Here is a 23,434-nt window from a genome sequence, read left to right as displayed (position 1 = left end):
AAGGGCTATCCTTGCAAGTAGTAAATTCAATGCTGCCACCCCAATTTGACTTTTTCACTTTAAACATGCATAAAAACCAAAATATCATCCCAAAATCTCAGAAAAGTTTTCACAATTCTGATCACTGTTAAGAGTCTGGATCCACAATGATGTCTAGCTATGCATTCCATCCCCGTTACCTTACTGTTGTCAACATGAAATTAATCTCTTCTTCTAGTGAAGTTAGGTTAGTCACATCTCTGTAGCTCTGTATTGATGGCTGTGCCCTGGAAGGAGAACTACAAGCCTGGTGCGGGGAACATTCTGCCCCAGGAGGTGCCAACAGCCAGCCGGCTGCAACAAGGACAAGAAGTCGGCAGAATGGAACTGTAACTAGGGGAAAGGCAAAGGCGGCCAGGGGAGACTGTGACCACTGACTCAATTCAGGACTACAAGACCCACCCCCCAACTCCCTCGGATGTGTAGTGAATTAAAAATACACTGTAACTTTAAACTGAAGTGTGAGATATACAGACCAATAGAAAGCTACAGTGAAAAACTAATTACCAATAAATAGTATCTTTTAAGCAAAGATTCAAAAATATGTATGTATAACTAGACTGTATAAATATTATTCTTGTTCTTCTGAGTTTTTGGCTTGCTTTGTGTAATACCACCTAGCTCCCAGCTTTGCACAAATCTGTAATAAAGAAATAACTCTACTCTCTGTGTCAACTGGCTCCTGCACACCAGGTGAATGATTCCACTTTTTGGGGAACATGACAGCTTACTAACCTGGGATATTAAATATGGTGAAGGACTGGAAAAGAAGAAAAATACTTAAAAAGAATGAGTCAATGAGTTTTAGATTTGTTTAACTTTGAAACCTAATCAGTTTTACTTAAGGTAGTAATTCAAAAAGCAGCAACAGTGAAAGAAAATGTTCATGCTTGGATTTGAGCATACAGACAGAAGACAAAAATTAGTTACCCAAACCTCCTTCAATCTCAATGAAAAGTGGTAAGAGGCCAACAAAGTTGACAGATTATCGGTACAATTGTCTGACGTACATCCACCACTTCTGTGTTCTGCTGGTGAACAAAATCTGTGGAAGTAAATGAATGTCTCTATTTTCCAGTCCTCGCTGGACACTCCTTCAGCTATTTATGTAAAGCAGAGGACAACCCATACAGCTCAGTTTCTGAAACAGTTTTGTCCCTACTACCTTTTCCATCAGAAGGTGTACAGTCAAGTTTCAACGCTGGTTTTCACAACATACCATGGCACCTCTCATCTTAATCTCATTTCAGAGGAACAGGTTTAAAACTGAGGAGAGCTCAAGTTGTCTTTAGTGGCAGTAACATATTACGTTTTTTGTTTAAGAAAACACACAAGTTTTATCCTTGCACCAAGAGTAAAACAAACTTATCTAGTTAATAATTCCATTTTTTCCCTGTGAGGAATATTTATTTCAAGTCAGCAAAATACAAGATTATGGTCTAATACTCAGGTTTATTGTATTTAATTACACATCAGAATACCCTAGCAGATGAACAAATACAGAATTACATTTCTGTTCCCTGTGACTAGTGGATACTCACTTTCCAGAGCTGACCCCTTTCATATGATCCGTGTAGATATAAATGTCTGGTAGGAATTTATTCAGGATACTCCTTGCAGATTCCACCATTCTGTTTGCCATCTGTGGTGACACTCTGACAGAGTATCTACATTTCTGAGCTAAGGAATTCATTGTGGTCACAAAAGAAATTTAAACCAGAGACTGACAAAAGTGGCCAAGAGGTTCCATGCTATTTTGGAAAATGTGGGTTTGTCCTATACAACCATTCATGAGTACTGGTCCATTTTCCTGTACTTAGAGAAGTATGTGTGTATAAGTGCTTTCTACAGTCTTTTCACTGGTATACCTTGAAGCGCGGTAGACAGAGCATGTGCAGAACAGCTTATTATGACTAGGTAAATATCTATTTAAAAACGCACTTCAATAATTCTAAACTGCTCTTCTGTCATCCTGTGCTTTCTTGTGATGGAAGAAGTCCTGCATGCTCTGCTCTTCATATACTATCAAAAGACAGTGATGGGTGAAGTTTCTCTGAATTATCAGCAAGAAATTCTGTCTTCCCATTTCTATCAAACAGAAATTGGGTAGGTAAAATGTTTTAACAAAAAAAAAAAAAGAAATTAATTTGAAAATAATAATGATGAAAAAAATATTTGCTCTTTCCAAGTATTTGGCAGTGCTGTGAGGCTATCAAGTTCACTGGTCCTCTAGTCACTCAACATCTGAAGGTAATAGTTCCAGGGAAGAGGAAATTACCACCTTCCTGCTTACCCCAACCCACCTTCTTGCAGAACACAAGAGACGAACTCACTTTCTGCCTTTTTACTCAGGTGCTGCTTCGGTGGTATTCCCAACAGATCTTCCAATGTACACTGTACTCCAAATTCCACCGCGATTATAATTCAGACTCGGGCTCTGCACATTTAACAACCCATCTGCACCTACATGCACACAGCAATGAAGCAAACCTCCCAGCTAGCAGAAAGGAATTTCCTCTTCTACAATTTTCTATTGCATTCTCTTGTGGAGTAGGTAAACCAAAGGCTTTAAGATCTTAAGGGCAAACCCAGTAAATAATAATCAGAAAAGTGATTGTTCTGCATGGCTGGTACACTCAGTGTTTTGGATGACTATAAAAGATTGCTGCAACACAAACTCCTCAGCTGTGAAGGAAGCTGATTTGCCCAGGTGAATCTTGAAGGGACAAAACCCCCACATAAAAGACCTAACAACTTATCCTTCCTGATGTTTTGTTTTCTGCTGGCTTGAAGGACCACTTAATGGCTAAACTGAGACTGCCTCTCACCAGGCTTACTAAAGCCAAACCTTCATCCCTGAGAAAAAAAAACACAGAAAAACCTAATGAAAAGTGGAATTTCAAAAACCTGTAGTTGACATACATTGACCAAATCCAGTCAAAGTGGCCCAGAATGGTGCTGTGTACTAACACAGATTTAGAAAGATGGCACTAAAGCCGTGATCATTGCTTCCTCCTTCACACAGAAACAGGATAGCGCCACTTATTACAGAGGTGGACAGGGGCACAGAGAAATTACTCACTTCATGGAAAGACCATGACAAACACCAGCAAAAGCACAAAGAGCTGCCTTGTTTTCATTCTACAGCATATGCACTCAGTAAAATTGCTCTCACTTGGCAATGCTGTACTCATCCAAATGCTGCAACTGGAAACAGAGGTCAAAGTGTCCTGTTCTCACACACAATTATGATGGTATGCCGTAAAGTAAAAGGAGAACAGGCTGCTAGTCTGCACCCCTGGCAGGAAAACTGTTCCCATTCCTGCTTTCCTTTTGGGTAATCAAAGCCAGATCATGTTTGGGACTCTCATAATCACAAATTAAACTACAAATTGGCCAATGCTCAAGAGAGCAGGACCTCATGAAATACAACATTTAGTATCTTACTTGTAAGGTACCTGCTTTCTTCCTACAGTGACAGCAGATTCATGACAGATACCATAAAAAAAACCACAAGAAAAAAAAAAAAGTAAAAATCCCCACCAACAAAAACGTTAACTAGATGTGCAGTTCCGTTTGCAAAAGTGAGTACTTCACAACACTATTTTGTGCTTTTTGTGCAGAAATACAACTTCCACCACTTCCATCTCCAATGGTACTACTGAAGGTGAAGAGCTAACAAACTTATTTTCATTAACACAACAAAAAGCTCAGTTCACATGCCTGCAGTGAGGTGTAAACTGAACTAAGATTTAAGCTCCCATCTGACATCCTGCTGGACTCATTAACAGCCAAGATGCTACCTATGCCAAGTATAACAAAACTGCATTTGTAATTACTGGATTTACACACAGGTAAGATCCCTTTTGGTGCTGCTACATTATGTCATGGAAGGTGTTTTAATGTTTTCTTGCTATTGGAAATATTTTAAATAGTAGTGTTCAGTTTTTAATCTATTTACTTATCTACTAATAGCTTTTTGAACAGCAGTGTTGTGAGCACAGCAGTTTTGAGAAATGGTCCTAAAACCTAGTTGTGTGATCCTCGTGTCACCCCGTATTACCTGGACACATGCTCAGCAACATGGGTGTACTTCTGTAATTTCAAGTTGGGACACTTTTTTTTAAAGGCAAATTTGTTTAAAAGAAGAAAAAACAAACAGATAAAGGATACGCAGTTCCTCTGATGCGCTTGATTTTGCCAGGGTCTGTGAACTGAATAGGCTGCAAGACCTTTTTCACTGGGCAAGCAAACAGTATCTCTCCACCCCCTTTGGGAGGCATTCCTCTCCGGTTGATCTAGAAACAATAACGGAGGGACAAAAGCAGGTTAGTAAAGAGCACAATGAATGTATTTACATGCTCAAAAGTGACAGCATTTATTTCACATATAATAAAATGTTATCAGTAGGGGTGTTACCTGAACACAGGTGAGAGAGACATCCTAAAGACAGAAACCGATTTTGCACCAAACCTATAAGCAAAAATTGATTTCTTTTTCCCTCCTTTCTTTCAAGTACAGTAGGACATGGCTTCTCACTAGACAACAAAACAAAAAAACCCAAAAAAAAACCAAACCCCACCACCTTTTCCAGGAAGGCAGCCTCGCCTTAAGACTGTTCAACTCCAACGGTACAGTCTGTACCTCACTGCTGAAGGATGTCTGGAAGTGTTTGATGCCTAGTATATACATGGGGGACCAGACCAGTCCCACAAAAAGGCCTGGCCAGCCCAACCCTGTCCCACCACCCCAGCCAACATCCACAAGGATGGGGATGGTACATGGGCCTGTGGGTGGGTCTGGCTCAGGGGGTCCACGGCTGAGCCGGGCCGGGCTGTGGAGACTGTCCCTGCCACAGGGTTGCTGGAGCAGGGGCTGACAGCCCCAGGGCCACAGGCAGGGTGGAGGGAGGCACCTGCACAGCGCTTGGCAGAGCAAGCGAAGACTGGCAGTGCAGCTAGGGCCTTCAAGTGTTTCAAATGAGCACTCTTTAACTTTGAAAAGCTATAGTTTCTTCCTCCAGCCTAGAAAAAAAAAGAAATCTATTCTACATCCAGACTTACTGGGCCTGTGAAAAGTTAGTCTTTCTAACTTTCTTTCCTGTATTTTCCATACTGGAAGCAAGCCTCAATCACCCAAACACGGATCCAGCTCCTCTATCGGTGAAGGAGGCAAAAGATTTTACTATCACTCCCTAAGCCTAAGCACAGGGCAGGAAGAGCAAGCGGAAAGAAAAAGAAATTCAATTAACTGAAGAGGAACAAGAAAGCAAAAATGTTTCTTAGTTTGTGGAGATCTAGGAGACTAGGAAAAGTCACTACTTTCTCCTTACCCTTTCTAGCCATAGCCTTTGCATGTCTCTTACGATAACTTCAATCACTGTGTGGCTGGTGTGCCAAAACACGTCAAGAACAAAAGGCAGTTTTATAAACGTGTGTAGCTACAACTGGGTATCTGCTAGAGACAGACACCAGCAGCAAGCACATGGCCCTGTGAAGCAGTGCAAAAGTATCATTTCAGCATGTGCTAGAAAAGAAAGCAACAAATTGTCTTACCTTGATTTCCAGACTTTCACCATCAATTCCAAACTTCTTCAGTAGGGGTAGAGCTGTTGCCTTAAGGACATCTACCTATAGAACACAGAATTAAAAGCAGACTCTTTACTGGAAGTTACTTAAGTCACTAATTTAAAAAAAGGCTCCTCCATACTAGGTATTCTGTGGGAAGACATAACGATGTAAAAGAAACATTTGGCTACTCTTAGGCCACCACAGTGTCTCACTACTCAAAAAATTTGCTAGAACAAATTACTGGCAGATGGAATTTCCTATCCTGGATTTCTTCCTCGGCCTGATTTTTACTTCTATTATGGTTCAGCTAAACCATTTGTTTCTCTGGACACAGCTATTAAAAAAATTAGAATCTTCTGTCACTGCTAAAAAATTCCTACAGCTAAGTAAATGATGATTACAATAACCTTTGCATTTTGGAGCAGACCCTTGATGTGGCAAGAAGAACCTCACCCTTCTGTCAAGAGCTTCATGTTTCTGAAAAACTTCTAGGTTAACATCTGTGGAAATACTTAGAAGATTGAACTGGGTGACACATCACCCGTGTCCTCCCTTTGAGGCAGATCCTTGTCAGATCCAGGTCTGAACAGGTTTTTCCTTGCCATTGCTCCTCCTAATTGCTGACCCAAGACAACAGTGACTGTCATCATCTTCCCCTGTTGAAACTTCAGTAGTATCGCCAAAGGTGACAAAAAATATTTAGCAGTGCAAAAGCACACACAGTTACCCAAGACAGGCAGCTTGGGAGAGACAGGACCAGAACAGCATGACCAAAGCGGAACTAAATTCAGGTGAAGGAAACCGGCATGTGGTAGACAGCAGCTGAGGAGGCAGGAAAAAAAGCACCTTCCTTCCCCTGCCTTCAGCCAGGAACCACAATTCCCGAGTCTCATTCTCCCTGTTTTGCATAGAATGTGAGCCACTGAGGAAGTACTAGCACATACGTCAAATACAAACTGTGAACAACCTGTTAAAGAGCTACCTGAGTAGCTACGAGTGCAACTCTCATTCTTTAAATCCTGCTGGCCAACAAACTTTCTCCTTTACAGGGAGGCATTTGCTGTTGGTTTTAATGGTATTATCAATATTTGAACATTTTCATTAAAAAAACCCTGTTAAGTCAAAGATTAATTTTTTATATTTATATATTCTATATTTTTTACAGCCAGGCTACCTTAATTCAGCCCCTCAGTAGTATTCATTAATCACACAAAACTGACTTTTAGAGCAAAAACCTTTACTAACATGCATGTGCACATACCCAGACACAGGTGAATACCACCAGCAGAAGTTCCAACAAGCTGATGTGGTTCACATTAAAGTCACACAATATTTATCCTTTCTTATGAAACAAAATATACCAGTAAAAAAAAAAAAGAGCTTCTCTGTGTAGCTTAGGAACTCCCTTTTCTGCCTCCACTTCCACTTTTGCAATTCTTTGGACTGAAGTCTGTAACTCTGGAGAAAGCATGTTACACCAGCACTAGGAAGCTGCATCAGCTTTGAGTCTGGTTCGTCTGTTCCCAAAAATGTCAAGCCTTGCCATAGTTTTTAGTCCCCAACTTCCAGGCACAATACTTACCAGGTACCAGACAGACATATAGTAAGAGACTGCCTGTTCCAGATTTGCAGCCTCAATAGAGAAGGTAATAAGCAGTACTTGAAGAAGTGGAAAAGATTGCTTTGCTTAGCAGACAAATGGGATGTCAGGCAGGGGAGGTTAAGTACTTCACTGGAAATCACAAGATGGTAGCAGAACTGAGACTTAACACCGTATTTTCCAGTCTCTTGCCAATACTCAGTCATAAAACCATCCTTCAGCTCCCCTTGAAGGCCAGTTATTCCATTCCCAGAGCAAAGAACACAACACCAAGTTGTACTAAAGCAAATGCATCATACAACTGAGGGCATACCTTACCACAAATGCCAGCAACTTCCTAAATACCATAGACATTGCTTGCTTGCTTACGAACTAACATAAATACAAACCTCCTTCCTTTAAGGAAATCTACAATGATTAAACAACAAAAAAAGTAACTTCTAGCAGTTTGCAGAATCCTTTAGATAGTCCAAAGCTGCAAAAACCCAGACACAGACCCTACAACAAATGGCTGCCTAGGAAAGAGGCAGGTGCTACCTGGCCTGCATAGGCATTAGCACTGCACAGAACAGCATTTATCCCTGCCATACATACAGTACTATGTTCTGGGGACAAGGACCTAGACTTGGGAAGGGAAGAGTGAAACAAGAGTTCAGCAAATTGGGGCGGGCAGGGAGAGACAGAAAAGTTAGTAGGAAAAACTGCTTGTTTAGAGACACCTGCTGATTTTTTATCAACATTGCAGATTGATTATTGCTCCCAAGCCAAAACTTCACATGTGAGTCTCATGGCAGCATCAAAATTATTTCAGTTGAAAGCCCCACAGCACAGCTGTAAAAAAAAAAATTAACACTTGCAAACCCAAACATTAAGAACCATTACTCTAAAATCAGCTATGTGTCTGTCAGACCAACAACACGCAGAGAAGGAAAGCAAAATAAGAGCTATTATTTGTGTGCCACCTCCATTCCCTTCAAAAAGGCACTTTGCAAAGATACCCACTGCATACATGCTCTCTATACAGAGAAGCTTGAAACTACCTCAACATTGTATGCTAGACTCACAAGCTACACGGTCAGGTCTCATCAGTGTGCAGAAAAACATAATGCAAATGCAGGCTGCCAGTGAACAGTTCAGGTTAGTATTCCAAAGTCACATCTCTTCCTGACAAGCACAATCAAAGCAGAACCTTTCTTACTCATTTAGGATGTATCACACACTATTATCACCACAGTCCAACCTGGAGCAAGTGCACGTTACCCTGTATTTCAGTGGCCACAGTATTCTCTCAGAATGGTCCCAGCTGTCAAAGAGCTTTCCACTGCACCCCACTGAAGGACTATTACGTATATAAAAAAATGCTAGCATAACGACATACTATTTATACTCCAGGAAGTCTGCCCGACCCATGCCTCACTGAACTCAGCTGGTCTTTTCTTCCACAACCCATCCTCTAGAAATCACCCTTCCTCTTGCCTTGACCATTTCCATTCTCCCCACAGCAGACCTGCCATGTTCCCCTTTGTCCTCCTGACAAGGGGCTCTCTGGCAAAGAACAATCTCAAACCCACAACACAAAAATCACATCCAACAGGTATTTTTGAGGCTGTGTAAAAGCTGAGAGTTCAGTGCTGAAAGTGCATTTCAGAAAGCCCGGTGAGTCAGCCCACATGCTTACTGCTACGACAAGGGAAAGGTTTGCCTTCTCTGGCTGCACACGCATTCCTGCTACTTGGCTTATGGACGCCTCCACCAGAAAATGCTGGGGTACAGCTCTCTGCCATTTTGCCAGTCAGTTGAACTGGCTTAGAGGAGGCTCTGATAAGTGTCCAGCGTGCTGGAGTACACAGGACTGTGCAGCTGAAAGCAGGAGGTATGGAAGGAGGATGGGCAGGACTACCTTCTTTCAAGCACAAACGGTGTGCTATAGGATCATGTGTGTGTATGCAAATACGTATTTTCACACACACATATGTGGATTTGTACATTTATCTGCAGATGTTGAATGCACTCATGCAAGGCTACATCCCACAGAGTTCATCCAACATAAAAGACGCATGTTTACAACACATGGTATCCCTTTTACAAAGAAAAACAATAAAAAGACTCCACAGCAAATGAGCAGGCCTTGCCTATTGTACCTACTAAGTTGAGATGGGGAGGTTCTTACGTGCACATCAGCAAGGAAAACTCCTTGCCCATTTTAAACTACCCACAATATATTTACACTGGTTTGCCTTTCCCCCTTCTCCTTGGAAAGCCAGAAAGTGTACGGATTGACAGACAAATCTAAGCATCCCTTTTTGGGCAAGCACAGGTAACAAATGTTCACCCAGTTTCTAAACACCTTCTGCCTACTGAAAAATAAAAGCTCAGATCAATTTAAAACCAAATTTCTACTTGAGCACATAATAATCACTTAGGGTAGCACTTAAACTTGTGCTTTTAGTCTCAGCAGAGCTACATGCTATACATGCTTTATCTTGTAAAATTAAATAAGTAGTTTATTAGTGTGCACCAGGCTTAATGTTTACTCAGGCAAGTTAAACAGACATAAACCAGGTTTAGGAATTGGTATTCAGTTATCATCATTTAAAAAATTACTACACAAGTTAAGTCACAGTAATTAGAGTTGTGCTTCTACAGCACAATGAACTTAAGGTGTAACTCCTTAGTTGCACATCTGCATTTTATTTACACTTAAGTGTCAGTTATGGTGATTCAGCTGATGTACACCAACACCCATCTGTGTCTAAGCTTCAGTCAGTACAAGCCCTCTTCCGAGCACAAACTAACGGGCTCAAATTCTTGCACCTGTTTCAACTAAAATTTTTTCATCTTTACTGGTTCATATGGCTGATGCCTGAAAAGGGGTAATTCCCAGAATCAAGTCAGTTGCTTAGATGAGTGTCCAAACTTACTGCAAAGCAATGTTAAGATTGGACTGTCTTCATCTCCAAATTGTTCAAGAATTTCTGCACTGTGATTGAAAACATGCAATCAACCAAAAGAGACTTCTTTGATTCTTACTACTTGCCATCGTACTTTTAAGTACTTTTAATCATGGCCACTGAAAGGTTAGCATAACATGCTTCCCATTTTACTTGTTTTTTGGGGTTTTTTTGACAGTTCTGTGTATAACCCACTTGAACCATGCTTTGACTCATGTCCACACATGAGAGAACAAGTTTTCTAAATTACAAGAGAAGCAGTTGACAAGCCGTAAATACCAGCAGGACTCAAAGGTTCATGTAATATCTGCACTTATAATTCATAGCATTTGTATTAATTCAAACTGGTTAAGTTTTCAGATGACAATGGTTCCTTAACCTACTCAGGCACTTTCCAGTCACCATTCAAAAGGTAAACAGTGGCGCTGCCCTCCAAAAGCCGTTATGTTTGGGGGGGGAGGAAAAAAAACAACAAACCCACAACAAACCAACCAGCATAACCACTAACCATTATTTCAGCGTTTTAATCCCGTGTTATCCATAGCTCATTTTTGTAAAAACACTGTTAAAACAAAGGACTGTAAATGAGCAGTAACATAAGGCAAGCATTTCATAGTCATCTGATCTACCAAACCTTCTACTATTTTACTGAGGAATAAGTTATTACAAATTTTTGCTACTGTAATTTTGTAATTCTCATGTGACTTCTATTTCTAACATCTTCCAACAGAAAAGAAAGATTCCTTCCTTGTCACACTCAAATCTTGAATTCAATTTCCCTTTCTTACAGTAAAGACTTAATGTGGGGAAGGAGAAACAACTCATCTAATTTCATAGAGAACAGAAGAAGCAAACCAGTGGCAGGGCCTGACACTGCATTTAAAGGGAGTTTCCAGGGAAGAAGACAGAAGTAGTACAAAACTTGAAGCCAAAAGGTAGATTATAAACTGCAGTTTAGAGTGTGGTGCAGAAAGGGAACAGTTTAGCAGATGCTTATTTTGTTCAGAGAGTTTTCTGACATGCAGTAACATTGGATATTTCTGGATGTGAGAGATGATAAAAATGCAACACGTTTTAGACACTTCTTCCTAATATTTTGGGTTTATTTAAATAACCCTCCTCTGGTACTTAAATCTTACTACTTACCGAAGGATCTACTTGATCATTTGTTACTCCCCTCAGGACAATCTTCAATGGATGTTTCATGAAAGGTGCCAAGCAGAGCAGACCTTCCAAACAGTAGCCAATACTACGACTGGGACTGCAGTCATGTTCCAACGAGCCTCCGTAGAGAAGACCAGGCTGATAATACAAGGTAGTACCTGCGGAAGATGCCAGGGGACCAAACCAAATGAGAGTGCTTTCAGCATACTGCCCATTACTACAACATAAAGACACTTCGCAATGATGTATACAGGCAAACTGGAGGCAGAAGAATTTACGGTAGCATTTCCAGCATGCCATTTCCATGTCTGCAGTAATAAATAAAAACACATATGAGTGGCTGGCTGGCTGTCTTGCACATAATTTCTCCTCCTTTCCCCTTCTCTCCAAAAATAAAGGATCTCTTAGCAATCTCCAAAATGCTGATACAAGGAATTATCGTCCTCCACAGCAGCTAATCTTCACCAGACCATTGCGTCATTGTTGTCTGGACATATCTGGTGGTAGTTCATCTGCTTTACTGACCAACCATAACCATTTGGGGAAAAAAAAAAAAAAAAAAGGACAAGAATCAGATGCGATTTTCATGTGGGGTGTTTCTTGCTCAAACCAACCTCTTTTCTGAGCATGACTAGGCAAGCAGTCCTGTTCAGAAATTTGCCTTTGTAGAAGACCAACTTTGCCTTCTACAAAAAAGCACTGTGGCTCAATGGGACCTTCCCCCACCACAAAATCCTGCATACCAACAAAATACTAACTCCAACTCTTGAGCAATACAGTTTCCTCAACTCTCTGCATTATGGTGAGGCACTGCTCTTCTTGCATGCAATCAGTTACTACAAAACTTCTCAGCAAATGATATCTGAACACCTATCTCCATCAAGCCAAAACTGTGACTTTATAGCAGCAACTGGTAGAGCCCAGAAGACCAGAACAGAGGAAGAAGAGAAAAGAGACCTCACCTGTTTGGTTTATTTCAATCCGAGAGCCATTGGTCACTTTGTCAATCAAGCGAATAAAACTTGCTTCAAAATCTAAGGGGAAGAACAGCAACAGAATTTTAACGTTCCTTTAATTTTTCCCCTGGAAAAAAATACAAAACTTCAACACCATATTCATACATTTTCCCTTTCCTGCCTTTCAAGACAGTAGGGCTACCTTCACTCTCCAACCTGTGTCATTCTACCACACAAGAAAAGGCAATTCACTATAAAAAAAACAGAGATGTTAAATTGAGCCTACAGGCATCTCAAATCAGTCAAGATGCCCCCAGATGTGACCCCTGGGTTAGCCAGACTCCTCTCCCCAGCACACAGTGAGTGATACAAGTTGACAATTCTGACCACAGTGACCTGAAGGATCACTCAAGCCCAGGATAATACCTTTGACAACTTACACTTTGCTCAGTATGAAGCAAAACATACAAATCCTAGCCAAAAAGGCCCTTTATATTTAAGCATGACAAGCTAGTAATGGCTTCCCATTATCCTCTGTAAAGGTCTTCATTAAAAGAAGGGGACATTCAAATGTGAAGTGCTGCTGCTGCACAGCTGTCCACAAACACAATTAGCTATCCACAGACTTTCAAATTTTACATTTCCAAAACTATCATTGACACTGCTCAGTTCCTATTGTTTGTGTGTACTCTTGCTCAGAGACAAGGGAAAAGACAAGTGTATCTAACACCACCCTCTGCCAACCCAACCCAACAAAAAAACAACAACAAAAAACCTAACCAAAAAAAAAAAAAAAAAAATATGCTAGTATTCTAGCATTCAGGTATCCCAAGATGGTACTGACTCAGTATCAAGGAAAATATGTGAACATATGCAGAGTTCAAAACCCAGGTAGTTTTAAGGACAAACCACCTGTGTAACAGTTGGTAAGCTGCAGCGCTTCCTTAACAATAACTGTGTGTTACTTCTTCAACAGTAATCAGATTTTTCTTTCCATGTAAGCTTCCAGGAAGCAATAAATATATAAACTGAAGGGCTACCTATTGTTAGATGGTTGATGCCCCAGTCACACAATGCTGGTTCTGCTCTCTGTTATAATCCCTAAACTTAAAAGTTTCTAATACAGGACAGGGACCTCTTCCAGTGCAAGAGTGCATCCTTGCAAATAAACATTTCCCTCTAGGAGAACAAACCTGTAGAACATTTTCATTGCAAATGTTCCAGTCATGAAAAGCAGTGAGAACTGCATGTTTAATCACCAACAGAGATGAGTGTTTGTTGTTGTTACTTTTCTGTTACAGTCACAGTCTACATTTTAACCCCTACTTGAAAAAGGTACTTCAAACACCTTTTAAAAAAAAGCCAAGACAAAAGCTACAAACTTCACCACCAATAATCATCCCGTGGTGGTAATAAATACTTTGGGTCATGGTAAGTATCAAGTCAAGTCGACAAGAATGTTTTTACAGTTTCAGAGGAGAATTTCTAGCTATATACTGAAGCTCCCTCAGAAGGAGAGCAGCATCTGTGCTGGTCCCGCTCCTGCCCTGTTCTGAACTTCACACCTCGCCCTGAAAGTAACTGAAGACCACAGTGATGTTTCTTCCTCAGTCCCCATCCTCTCGCCTCTGCTCCATTTACTCTGGGCGCCATAGGTCCCGCTTGGGAACGGCGCGGGTGCCCCTGGGCAAGGCTTCCCGCAGAGGACCCGCACACTGGGAGCCTGCGGAAAGGGGCCGCAGAAGGAGCTCACGTCGTTCACTTTCACCGCGGCTCGGGCGAGACACCGATGAACCTCAAGGCACAGAAGCTGACCCACCGCGCCCGCGGGAACCCGCGCTCCCGGGACGGGGCGGCCGGAGCTGCCAGCCCGCTCCCGCAGCCGCCGGGGCTCGCAGCGCCGCCCGCCCGCAGCCCGGCCAGCGGGTGCGTGCCCGGCACCCCTCGGCCCCCCGCTCCCCCACCCGCACGCCCCGGGGCGCCGCGGAGCGAACCGAGCAGTGCCGGCAAGGGGGCGGGGACCGGGGCAGCCCCGCCCGGCGGCGGGGACGGGCTGGCACACACGCCGGTCCCCGGTGCGCCCCGCTGCCGGCCGGCCGGCGGGGGTGACCCAGCGCGGGGGCACCGCTGCGGGGCCGAGCGGGCACCGCTCCCCCGCCGGCTCCGCGCCTGAGCGACGAGCGGGAGCCCGGCGGGCTGGGGACGCGCTCCTCGCTTCGGCCTGTCACCGCCCCGCGCCGCTCCCACGCCTCTCCCACGCCGCCGACCGCGCCGCCCACGTGTGCCAGCCCGACCGGCGGCCCGCCGCCCGCACCGGCTGTGCGGTTGCCCCGGGGAGACGGCTGCTCCACGGGGGTACCGGCATGCAGTCGGGACCCCCGCATCCCTGACAGGACCCGTCGGGAAGCGTCTGGGGCTGCCCCCGCTCCCCGTGCGAGACCGCCCCTGCCCTGCCCGGCAGCAGCCCCCGGCACGGCCGCCGCCGGGGCTCCGCCTCCCCCCACCCCTGACCTCTCTCCCCCCCCCCCCCCCCCCGCCGATGCCGGTGCCCCCTCGCTCACCGCGGAGGCCGGGGTCCTCCTCCCTGGTGCGGATCTTGCGGATTTTCAGTGGCCGCCCGCTGAGCGTGGCCAGCACCAGCCGCTGCCGCAGGAAGTTGCAGCCCGCGTAGCTGAGGCACTGCGCCTGGCCGGCCACGCTTCCCGCCATGCCGCCGCCGCCCCGCCGCGCCCACGTGGTTGGGAACAGGAAGCGCGGCGACAGCGGCGGGGTCAAGGGGCAGGGGGCGGGGCAGGGGGCGGGGCAGGGGGCGGGGCAGGGGGCGGGGCAGGGGGCGGGGCAGGGGGCGGGGCAGGGGGCGGGGCAGGGGGCGGGGCGGGGCGGGGCGGGGCAGGGCGGCGGGCGGGCGGCGCTGGGGTGCTGCTCCGCGGCGTGTCCAGCCGGCCCGGTGCTGCCCGTCCGCCGCCTTGGCCCGTTACTGCGGGCTGTGGTAGGGGAAGGTGAGCGGAGAGGCGAGTGTGCCCAGCCTCCGGGCCTGCCGTTGCCCCACGGCCGTGGCAGCGCCCGGCTGTCCCTAAAGGAGAGGCTGAGCGAAGCTTTCCTTCTGCATTTTAAAAGAAATATGGATTTACAGGAGTGGTGTGACAGTGCCAACTGCTAGGCCACTCTCGTGTACACAGAAGTTTCATAGAATAGAATCAAATATTTCAGTTGGAAGGGACTTAAAACTGTCACCTAGCCCAGCTGCCTGGCCGCTTCAGGGCTGACCAGGAGTTAAAGCACATTGTTAAGGGCATTGCCCAAGCGCCTCATAAACACGGACGGGCTCGGGGCACTGACCACCTCTCTAGGACGCCTGTTCCAGGGTGTGACCACCCCCTCGGTAAAGCAATGCTTCCCAATGCCCAGCCTGAGCCTCCCCCGGCGCAGCTTTGCGCCATTCCCACCTGTCCTGTCGCTGGGTCCCAGGGAGAAGAGCTCAGCGCCTCCCGCCACTTCCCCTCCTCAGGGAGCTGCAGAGAGCCACGAGGTCACCCCTCAGCCTCCTTCTCTCCAGACTGGACAAGCCCGAAGCCTTAGGCTCCCCTCACGGGACATTCCTCCCAGCCCTGTCACCAGCTTTGTTGCCCTCTGGATGCGCTCAAGGGCCTGAATTCACGTCCTGCTGAAGTGGAGGGCCCAGAGCTGCGTGCACACAGTACCCCGCGTGCAGCTGCGCCACCGCTGAGCGCAGCAGGCTGGTCGCCTCTTCCACTGCTGGTCACGCTGTGTTTGGTGTCCCCCAGGTGCCGTTTGCCCCTGGGCTGCCAGGGCACGTGGCCGACTCACACGGAGCCTGCTGCCGCCCAGCACCCCCAGAGCCCTCTCCCCAGGGCTGCTCGCCAGCCACTCCTCTCCCAGTTTGAACTTGTGCCTGGCATTTCTCTGTCCCAGGTGTGGAATCCAGCGTTTTGAGTTGTCACTTTCATGTCACTGTTGGCTGTCCAGTGCTCCAGTTTATCTAGATCCCTCTGCAAGGCCTCTCCTCCCTCAAGAGAGTCAACAGGATCTCCAGTTTGGTATCATCACCCACGAACAGAAAAAGTCTGATAATCTTCCTTACAAATAACAACACTTTTTTTTTTTTTCCCTCAGTGTTGTTTCCCAGAGACTAAACCACCCTTTTTTTAATCATGATAGGGATGCTTTATAGGAACTGTGCAGGAATTAGACCTCCTTTGGTTAGCTGCTTGCTGACTCAGCTTTTCTGATCGGTGTGCATAAGGATCATTTGTTATTTTGATAAATCAATCTACAAGCTATGCATCATATAATCATAGAATGGTTTGTGTTGGAAGTGACCTTTAAAGATCATCCATTTCCAACCCCATTGCCATGGGCAGGGACACCTTCCACTAGACCAGGCTGCTCAAAGCCCTGTTCAACCTGACTTTGAACACTTCCAGGAATGGGGCATTCAAACTTCCCTGGGCAACCTGATACAGTGGCTTAGCATCGTCATCATAAAATCTCTTTTCCTTATATCCAGAATAAACCTACCCTCTTTCAGTTTAAAACTGTTGCCCCTTGTTCTGCCACTACAGACTCTTCTCTCTCCATATTTTTTATAAGTGTTAAAGAAAATGTATTTTGAATTAAGCAATTTAAAGTGCTGAAGCTGCTAAATGGCAGAACCAGGCCTTGTCCCTTGTATAGCCCTAATCCAAGGCTGGTTTAAAATTTAGTCAAGTTAATCAGTAGGAGAATAGAGAAACAATAGATGATCAATTTGTATACACAGGTGCTCTCAGAAACACAGGTGTTTTTAGAAAAATTAATATATGTGAATAGGAATTGCTTGTTCAAAGACTAAGTGTGCTTGAAGGATTGTGTGAGTTAAAGGAAGCAGAAAGAAGATCGTGATCCAAGAAGGACCTTGGAACCAAGGCAGAGACTGGAACCGAATAGATGAATCACCTGGGACAGAGTCAGGTCATGGATTTGCAGAACTGACAAGACTAAAGGAAACTTTGAAGAACTTTGGACATTGACTAATGATTTGATAAGTGTATATAAGCTGTGCTGCATCCCTTTGTTCTCTGCCACTCACTGTGAACTTTTCCAACATAAGGCCCCTTTATATATTGAAATGCCACAATAAGGTCTCCCCATAGCCTTCTCATCTCTAGGCTGAACAAGCCCAAATGTCTCAGACTGTCTTCACAGGAGAGGTGTTCCGGCCCTCTGAGCTTTTTTGTGACATTCCTCTGGACTGGCTGTCTCAGGTCCTTGCCTTTCTTGAGCTGGGGACCCCTGAGCAGCCAGTTACATTACTCCAGGTGGGGTGTCACCAGAGCAGAGGGGGACAATCATGTCCCTCAGCCTGATGGCCATGCTGCTCTTTGTGCAGTCCAGGTTCTGGGCTGCAAGTACGCACTGGTGGCTTGTGTCCAGTTTTTCATCCACCAGTATCCCCAGATCCTCCTCTGCAGGGTTGCTGTCAGTTCATTCATCCCTCAGTCTGTAGTGATACTGGGGATCTCAACGACTCAGGTGTGGGACCTTGCACTTGGCCTTGTTGAACTTCATGAGGCTTACACAGGCCCACTTCCCAAGCCTTTCAGGGTCCCTCTGGATGGCATCTCTTCCCTCAAGTGAATCAACTGCACCACTGAGATTGGTGTCATCTGCAAACTTGCTGAGGGTGTCCTCAATCCCAGTATCTATGTTGTTGGTGAAGATATTAAATATTGTTGGTTGCAGTACGGACCGCTGTGGGCACCACTCATTACCTGTTTCCGCTTTGACACTGAGTCATTCACTTTAATTTGTTGGAGAAAGCCAAGCAGCCAGTTCCTTATCCATCTTACAGGCCATCTGACAAAACCGTATCTGTCCAATTTAGTGGCAAGAATGTTATGGGGGACTGTATCAAAGGCCTTATATCTGGGTAGATGACATCTGTAGTTCTTCCCTTGTCCACTGATGCAGTTACTCCGTCGTAAAAGGCCACTAGATTAGTCAGACAGGATTTGCCCTTGGTAAAGCCATGTTGACTGTTTCAAACCACCTCCTTCTCTTCCATATGTTTCAACATGTCTTTCAGGCGGATCTCCTCCATGACTTTACCTGGCACAGAGGTGAGGGTGACTGCTCAGTAGTTCCCATGGTCTTCCTTTTTACCTTTTTGAAAAGTGGATGTGATGTTTCCCTTTTTCCAGTCACTGAGGACTTTCTCTGTCTGCCATGACTTTTCAGATATGATGGAGAGTGGCTTGGCAACTACACCAGCCAGTTCCCTCAGGACCATGGGATGTATCTCTCTGCATCTCACATAGATGTGTGTATGTTCAGGTTCCTCTGGTGGTTGTGAACCTGATCTTCTCCTACAATGGGAGGGGCTTTATTGCTCCAGTCTCTGTCTTGAAGTTCAGCAGTTTGAGAGGAGTGGGAAGAGAGATTGCCATTGGAAACAGGCAAAAATATTGTTGAGTACCTCAGCCTTCTGCATGTGGGTTGTCATCAGCTCTTCTGTCTTATTTACCACAGGGGGTGCCTTTTCTTTAATCTTCCTCATCTGGCCGACGTACCTATAAAAGCCATTCTTATTCTTCTTTGCATCCCTTGCCAAATTTAGTATAGTGGTGTCTGTCACAATTTGACTAGTACGGTTCTCAAGAAAGAAACTTTGTCTTTACTAGTAGCTATGGAAATTGCCTGACAGTTACCTTCCTGTACAGTTTCCTGTTGTGAAATGAGTGATTTCATCTAGTTACACTTAGATTATTACTGGATCTTGCAGTAAGCATGTATCCCAAACCAGGACTTGTCCCTGGCTAAACGTGCTGTGACAATTTTAAATGGGTAACTTCTGTATTTTTTAGCTATATGCCGTATTCTGCTTTTAAGCCTACAAATGTTTTTCATACATCTGTGTTTATATTTTTTGTGTTTTGTTCTGGATTGCAGATAAAATATGCCTTTGAAACACACGTGATGCCTTTGAATCACACACTAGCTTATAACAAGCCAATTTTGCCTTTCTGTAAGCTGCTATGGCAGATAAAAGCACAGAAGAAGTTTGAAATGAGATTTCTGTGGTGTTAAGGTTTTGTTCTGTCCTTTAGGTTGGCTGCAGCCTACATGATATTTTGCCTGCTTAGTCACATATTTATTGTGGTAGTGAGTAGTGTTTCAAGGCTATAGGCACCAGGACATCATAGTAGTCACTCAGTGAGAACTTCCATCTGTTTCACAAAGGTCTTTTTTGAAATAAGATCAATACTACTATAGTTGTGCAGGCTTTTTAGCAGTGAGAGTCCACAGCAGATAATTGGTGCTAACCCATGAGAGGTTCACAAGCTCTTCATATCCCCTGTGACACAATAGTTCCCACAAGAACTGTGAATAAAGTTGCTGCATTTTGTTTGTTCGTTTGTTTTAAATAAACTGGAGCACTGTCCTACACTAGCCCACTCTGTTTCCTCCTCAGCTGGCTGAGGCAAGAAAACAGCAAACTGAAATTCCTTGGCTGAGCAAGGGTGGTAGTGCAATAGTACAGACAGCTGTTTGTCCTATTACTTCTGTTCCTAGCAGTTTTAAGGCCCCAAACAAACCCTGATCTTGATCTGTGCTCTGTGCACATCCTGAGCGACTACGTGTTCTCCCCTGAATTCTAGCAGAGAGACATGATGAAAGAAATATGAGAAAAGCCAACATCGATAGCTGCCACAGGTCAAATCTTACAACTGTCAGGCTTTCTAGTCAAGCAAAGGAGGATTAAGATAAGGTCCTGCATTCTTCAGCTGGATCTGTTTAGAAGAGGGTGGGCGAAGAGGCTCCACCGTGGAGAGTTGGCCAAGTCATGACAATCACACCAACATGGCTACATGCCGTGCTCACTTTATTAAACAAACAGGTCATGTTTATAACTTAAACCAACCACTCACACGACTTTACACAGGTGATTGGATAAAAGTCTTTGGCCACGCGGGCGTCCGTGTCGCTGACTGGTGAGCATGCTGCAGGCGCCTGATCAGAGTGTGTTGATTCCATGGTTCCCAGGACTTGCTCCGCACCTGGCTTCCTGTTTGTGCATAGCTTGTTTTCTTTCTCACACCGCTTGTTCCAAGGGCAATTTAAAGTTGCTCTGCCGCTTCAACTAACAGGCCTGGGTTGTCCAACCCGCACAATGGTAACATATGTCCTCAGTCCTTTAAAAATCCCTCTACAGGTGGGGTGTGTGGAATGGGCATAAATTAAGAAATAAGTGGCAGAGGGAAGGGTAGGTGGATCTTCCCAGGAATTAGTTGGGAAAGCAGTTTTGGAAGAGCACGATATGTTTCCAGAGTGGGATGAGGAAAGCTGAAGACTGGGTAGCGCAGTAGAGGAGTCAGTGTGCATTTTCACTTCAGTAAACTGGTGGCCTGGCTTTGTGAAATTCCTAGAAGACATCAATGGCTATCTGTTTTGGGGCAGAGTTTACACAATGTAGGGGAAGACTCTCTGTTTTCTTTAGGAAAAAGTAACTATCTAGCTGGGATCAAGGAAGGGAGAACAGGAAGTTCCTACAGTAAATAAATGCAAGCTGGGCAAAAAGAAAGAGGCAAAAGCTGTGAGTGTCAGAGTGTATGTTGCCCCAGGGTGATGTCTATAAGGTTGTGAAAGGCTAACAGTGCTGGTGGAGGTATAACAGTGCTTCCTAGGAAGCCAGGAATGACTGTACCTATGCTTTGCAGAGCCAATAACGGGCTTTTCGCTTCCTCCCAGACCTGTGGCAGCACAAGTAGACCTGAAGTGACACAACTGATTCAGCAGTTGGTCCAAACATTAGAAAACCTCCTTCCTGGTATGCCTCTAACCTAAAGGAAACCTCTGTTGCCTGTCAGTGCAGACATGGGGTGGTGCTATGCATAAATAATTGGTAAGCCATTTGGTGACATTTGAGTTTACTGACGTAAGTGTGCTCTAATGCAGAACCAATGCAGAATAACCCCAGGCATGGCTGGACAGGAAACTTCTTGTCTACAGTGTTAATAGGCAATATGGCATTTACGAGCTCAGTCTTCTGGGTATTACAGCAGTTGCTTGTTTGAGAGAAGTAAATATGATGAATTTGGAATAGGAACTCTTATAGGGAGGCAAATCTAGCCTTGAAGCAATGTACCTCCAATGTACCAGGTAGAACTGCCTAAAAGCAATTGACAGACCTGGTCTTGATGGCGAATGTCTTGCCAGTTGAACTTGTTAATGGGAACATAGTGACTTCATTTACAAATGGGCATGTTTCATCTGGTAAATTCGAGACACTTCAGGAGTCTTTGCACATGTGACTTCTCAGAGACAACATCCTCCCTACACCATCTTATCTCCCCTGCAATGCAGTTCATCTCTGATGAGTTCCTGTTTATACCAGCTGAAAAACCTCTCCTCACTGTTGATTAGTTTCATTAACTGCTGTATTGACCTCCAAGGTAAATGTTCTGCAGACTACCAGTGTAATAAATGCCAACTTGACCAAACACCTGCCCCAGGCTTTATGCCTTGAGTGTCCACAGTCACAGAGTTCCTTTGTCAAGGCTGCTTGTTCTAATATCACCAAGGGGAAAAAATTAAACCACCTGATTGCATTACCAATTATATGGAGATGGGGATAGAAAGCATATGACAGCAATTGATGGGCAGAAGGAAATATTCTTACACCTCAAATGTGACTATAGTTTTGCACTGCATGCTTATCCCAATGAATAATGTCTTTTCAGGCTGGAGATATGAAGTGATACTCATTCTTTTGGTAAACTTACGAGGCAACCTGGACTGTCAGATGTGATATTTTGGACCAACTGAGAATAGACAGGGCAACATTTAGAATATTGCCATTTGAGTTTGTTTAAATACTTGGAGGCATGCTATAAACCAAACTATAGTAAAATATCTCATTCTTTAAGCCTGCTGTCTGTCATATGTCTGCATTCTGGTTGCTTGCTAGACAATGTATGATATAAACATGGAGGTTAGACTGATATCACCATATTTTTTAGGAGTAAATGGCTTTTTCTCCTGTGGGAGATGGAGAATGAATCAAATTTAGTGATTGGAATGACTTTGTTGTAGTGTTCTTTTTATCCTGTTCCTTTCTTTTCTTCTTCCCCTTCCTCTTCTTTTTCCCTATCCCCTTTTGTATAGCACCGAGTCACGGAGTGGCTGAGGTTGGCAGGAACCTCTGGAGGTCACTTGGTCCAACCCCCCTGCTCAGGCAGGGCCACCCAGAGCCAGTTGCTCAGGACTATGTCCAGATGGCTTTTGAGTATCTCCAAGAAGGGGGACTTCACAGCCTTGCTGGACAAGTGGTCACCTTTACAGTAAAAAACTGTTTCCTGATGTTCAGGAGGAACCTTCTGTGTTTCAGTCTGCACCCGTTGTGTGAATGTTCACTCTCCCACTCAGGTTTTGGTTAACACACAGTTCATGCTAAGGCTTGATGCACACTGGGATCAGTGCCGTTAAGTCAAAGTGTGGGCAACATGTAGGCAGCACACGGTGGCCAGAAAGGGCTAAAGGTCATTATGCAATCTGTCACCTGCAATTTGCTGTCTCCTACAGCCATAATCCTTTTGTATTGGTTGTCTGGTACTTTCTTCAGGATCTGCTAACTCATGGAAATGTTGCAGACCAAACTTCCAAGCTGGCAGGTGTAAATATGCCAGCTTGCCCAAGAAGTATTTGAAGCAGATCCAACAGCAGCTGGACTGGTGAGGTTTTTGTGCTTCCTGGTAGAGGGGATGCCTGCATCATGACAGACAACAAAGGATAAGCACTGTCACCGTTGGCTAGGTAACTGTTTTGCTTGTAGTTGCACAGATTATGAGTAGTGAGTTACGAATTAGAGAAATTGTGAGTTAGAAACCTCATGACTTAAGTGATAAATTAGTCAATTAACATGCGATACTAGTCTGTATGAAGGGGACTGAACCCTTGTTCCTTTTCTTTCCTAATGAGTGCATAATAGAAGGTTTAATTTACAGAGGATGTGGTTTCGTAAATACTAGAGCTCCAAATGAACCATAAGACCATTGCCTCTGGTCCTGTCACCGGGCACCACTGAGAAAAGCCTGGCTCTGCCTTCTTTGCACCCTCCCTTGGGTATTGATATGCATGGATGAGGTCCTCCCTGAG

At 44.8% G+C, this 23,434-nt stretch overlaps 1 protein-coding gene across 1 annotated transcript in view; it reads right to left on the bottom strand.

Moving 5' to 3' along the window:
• RCL1 (RNA terminal phosphate cyclase like 1) overlaps positions 1–15,030 on the bottom strand; it is a 32,631-nt gene extending 17,601 nt beyond the window's left edge. The window contains exons 1-6 of the mRNA XM_055699234.1: positions 14,842–15,030; positions 12,287–12,358; positions 11,307–11,482; positions 5,595–5,669; positions 4,213–4,337; positions 1,581–1,706 (exon numbers count right to left, since the gene is read on the bottom strand). Of these exons, the coding sequence (XP_055555209.1) occupies positions 1,581–1,706; positions 4,213–4,337; positions 5,595–5,669; positions 11,307–11,482; positions 12,287–12,358; positions 14,842–14,989 (722 nt within the window). The 5' untranslated portion in view covers positions 14,990–15,030. The remainder of the gene's footprint in view (positions 1–1,580; positions 1,707–4,212; positions 4,338–5,594; positions 5,670–11,306; positions 11,483–12,286; positions 12,359–14,841) is intronic.
• Between the last annotated feature and the right edge of the window lie 8,404 nt (positions 15,031–23,434).

This window comes from Falco cherrug, chromosome Z (genome assembly GCF_023634085.1).
Source record: "Falco cherrug isolate bFalChe1 chromosome Z, bFalChe1.pri, whole genome shotgun sequence".
NCBI lineage: Eukaryota > Metazoa > Chordata > Aves > Falconiformes > Falconidae > Falco > Falco cherrug.
Note: the sequence above shows the minus strand (reverse complement) of the source record. Positions and strands in the feature narration are given on the sequence as shown.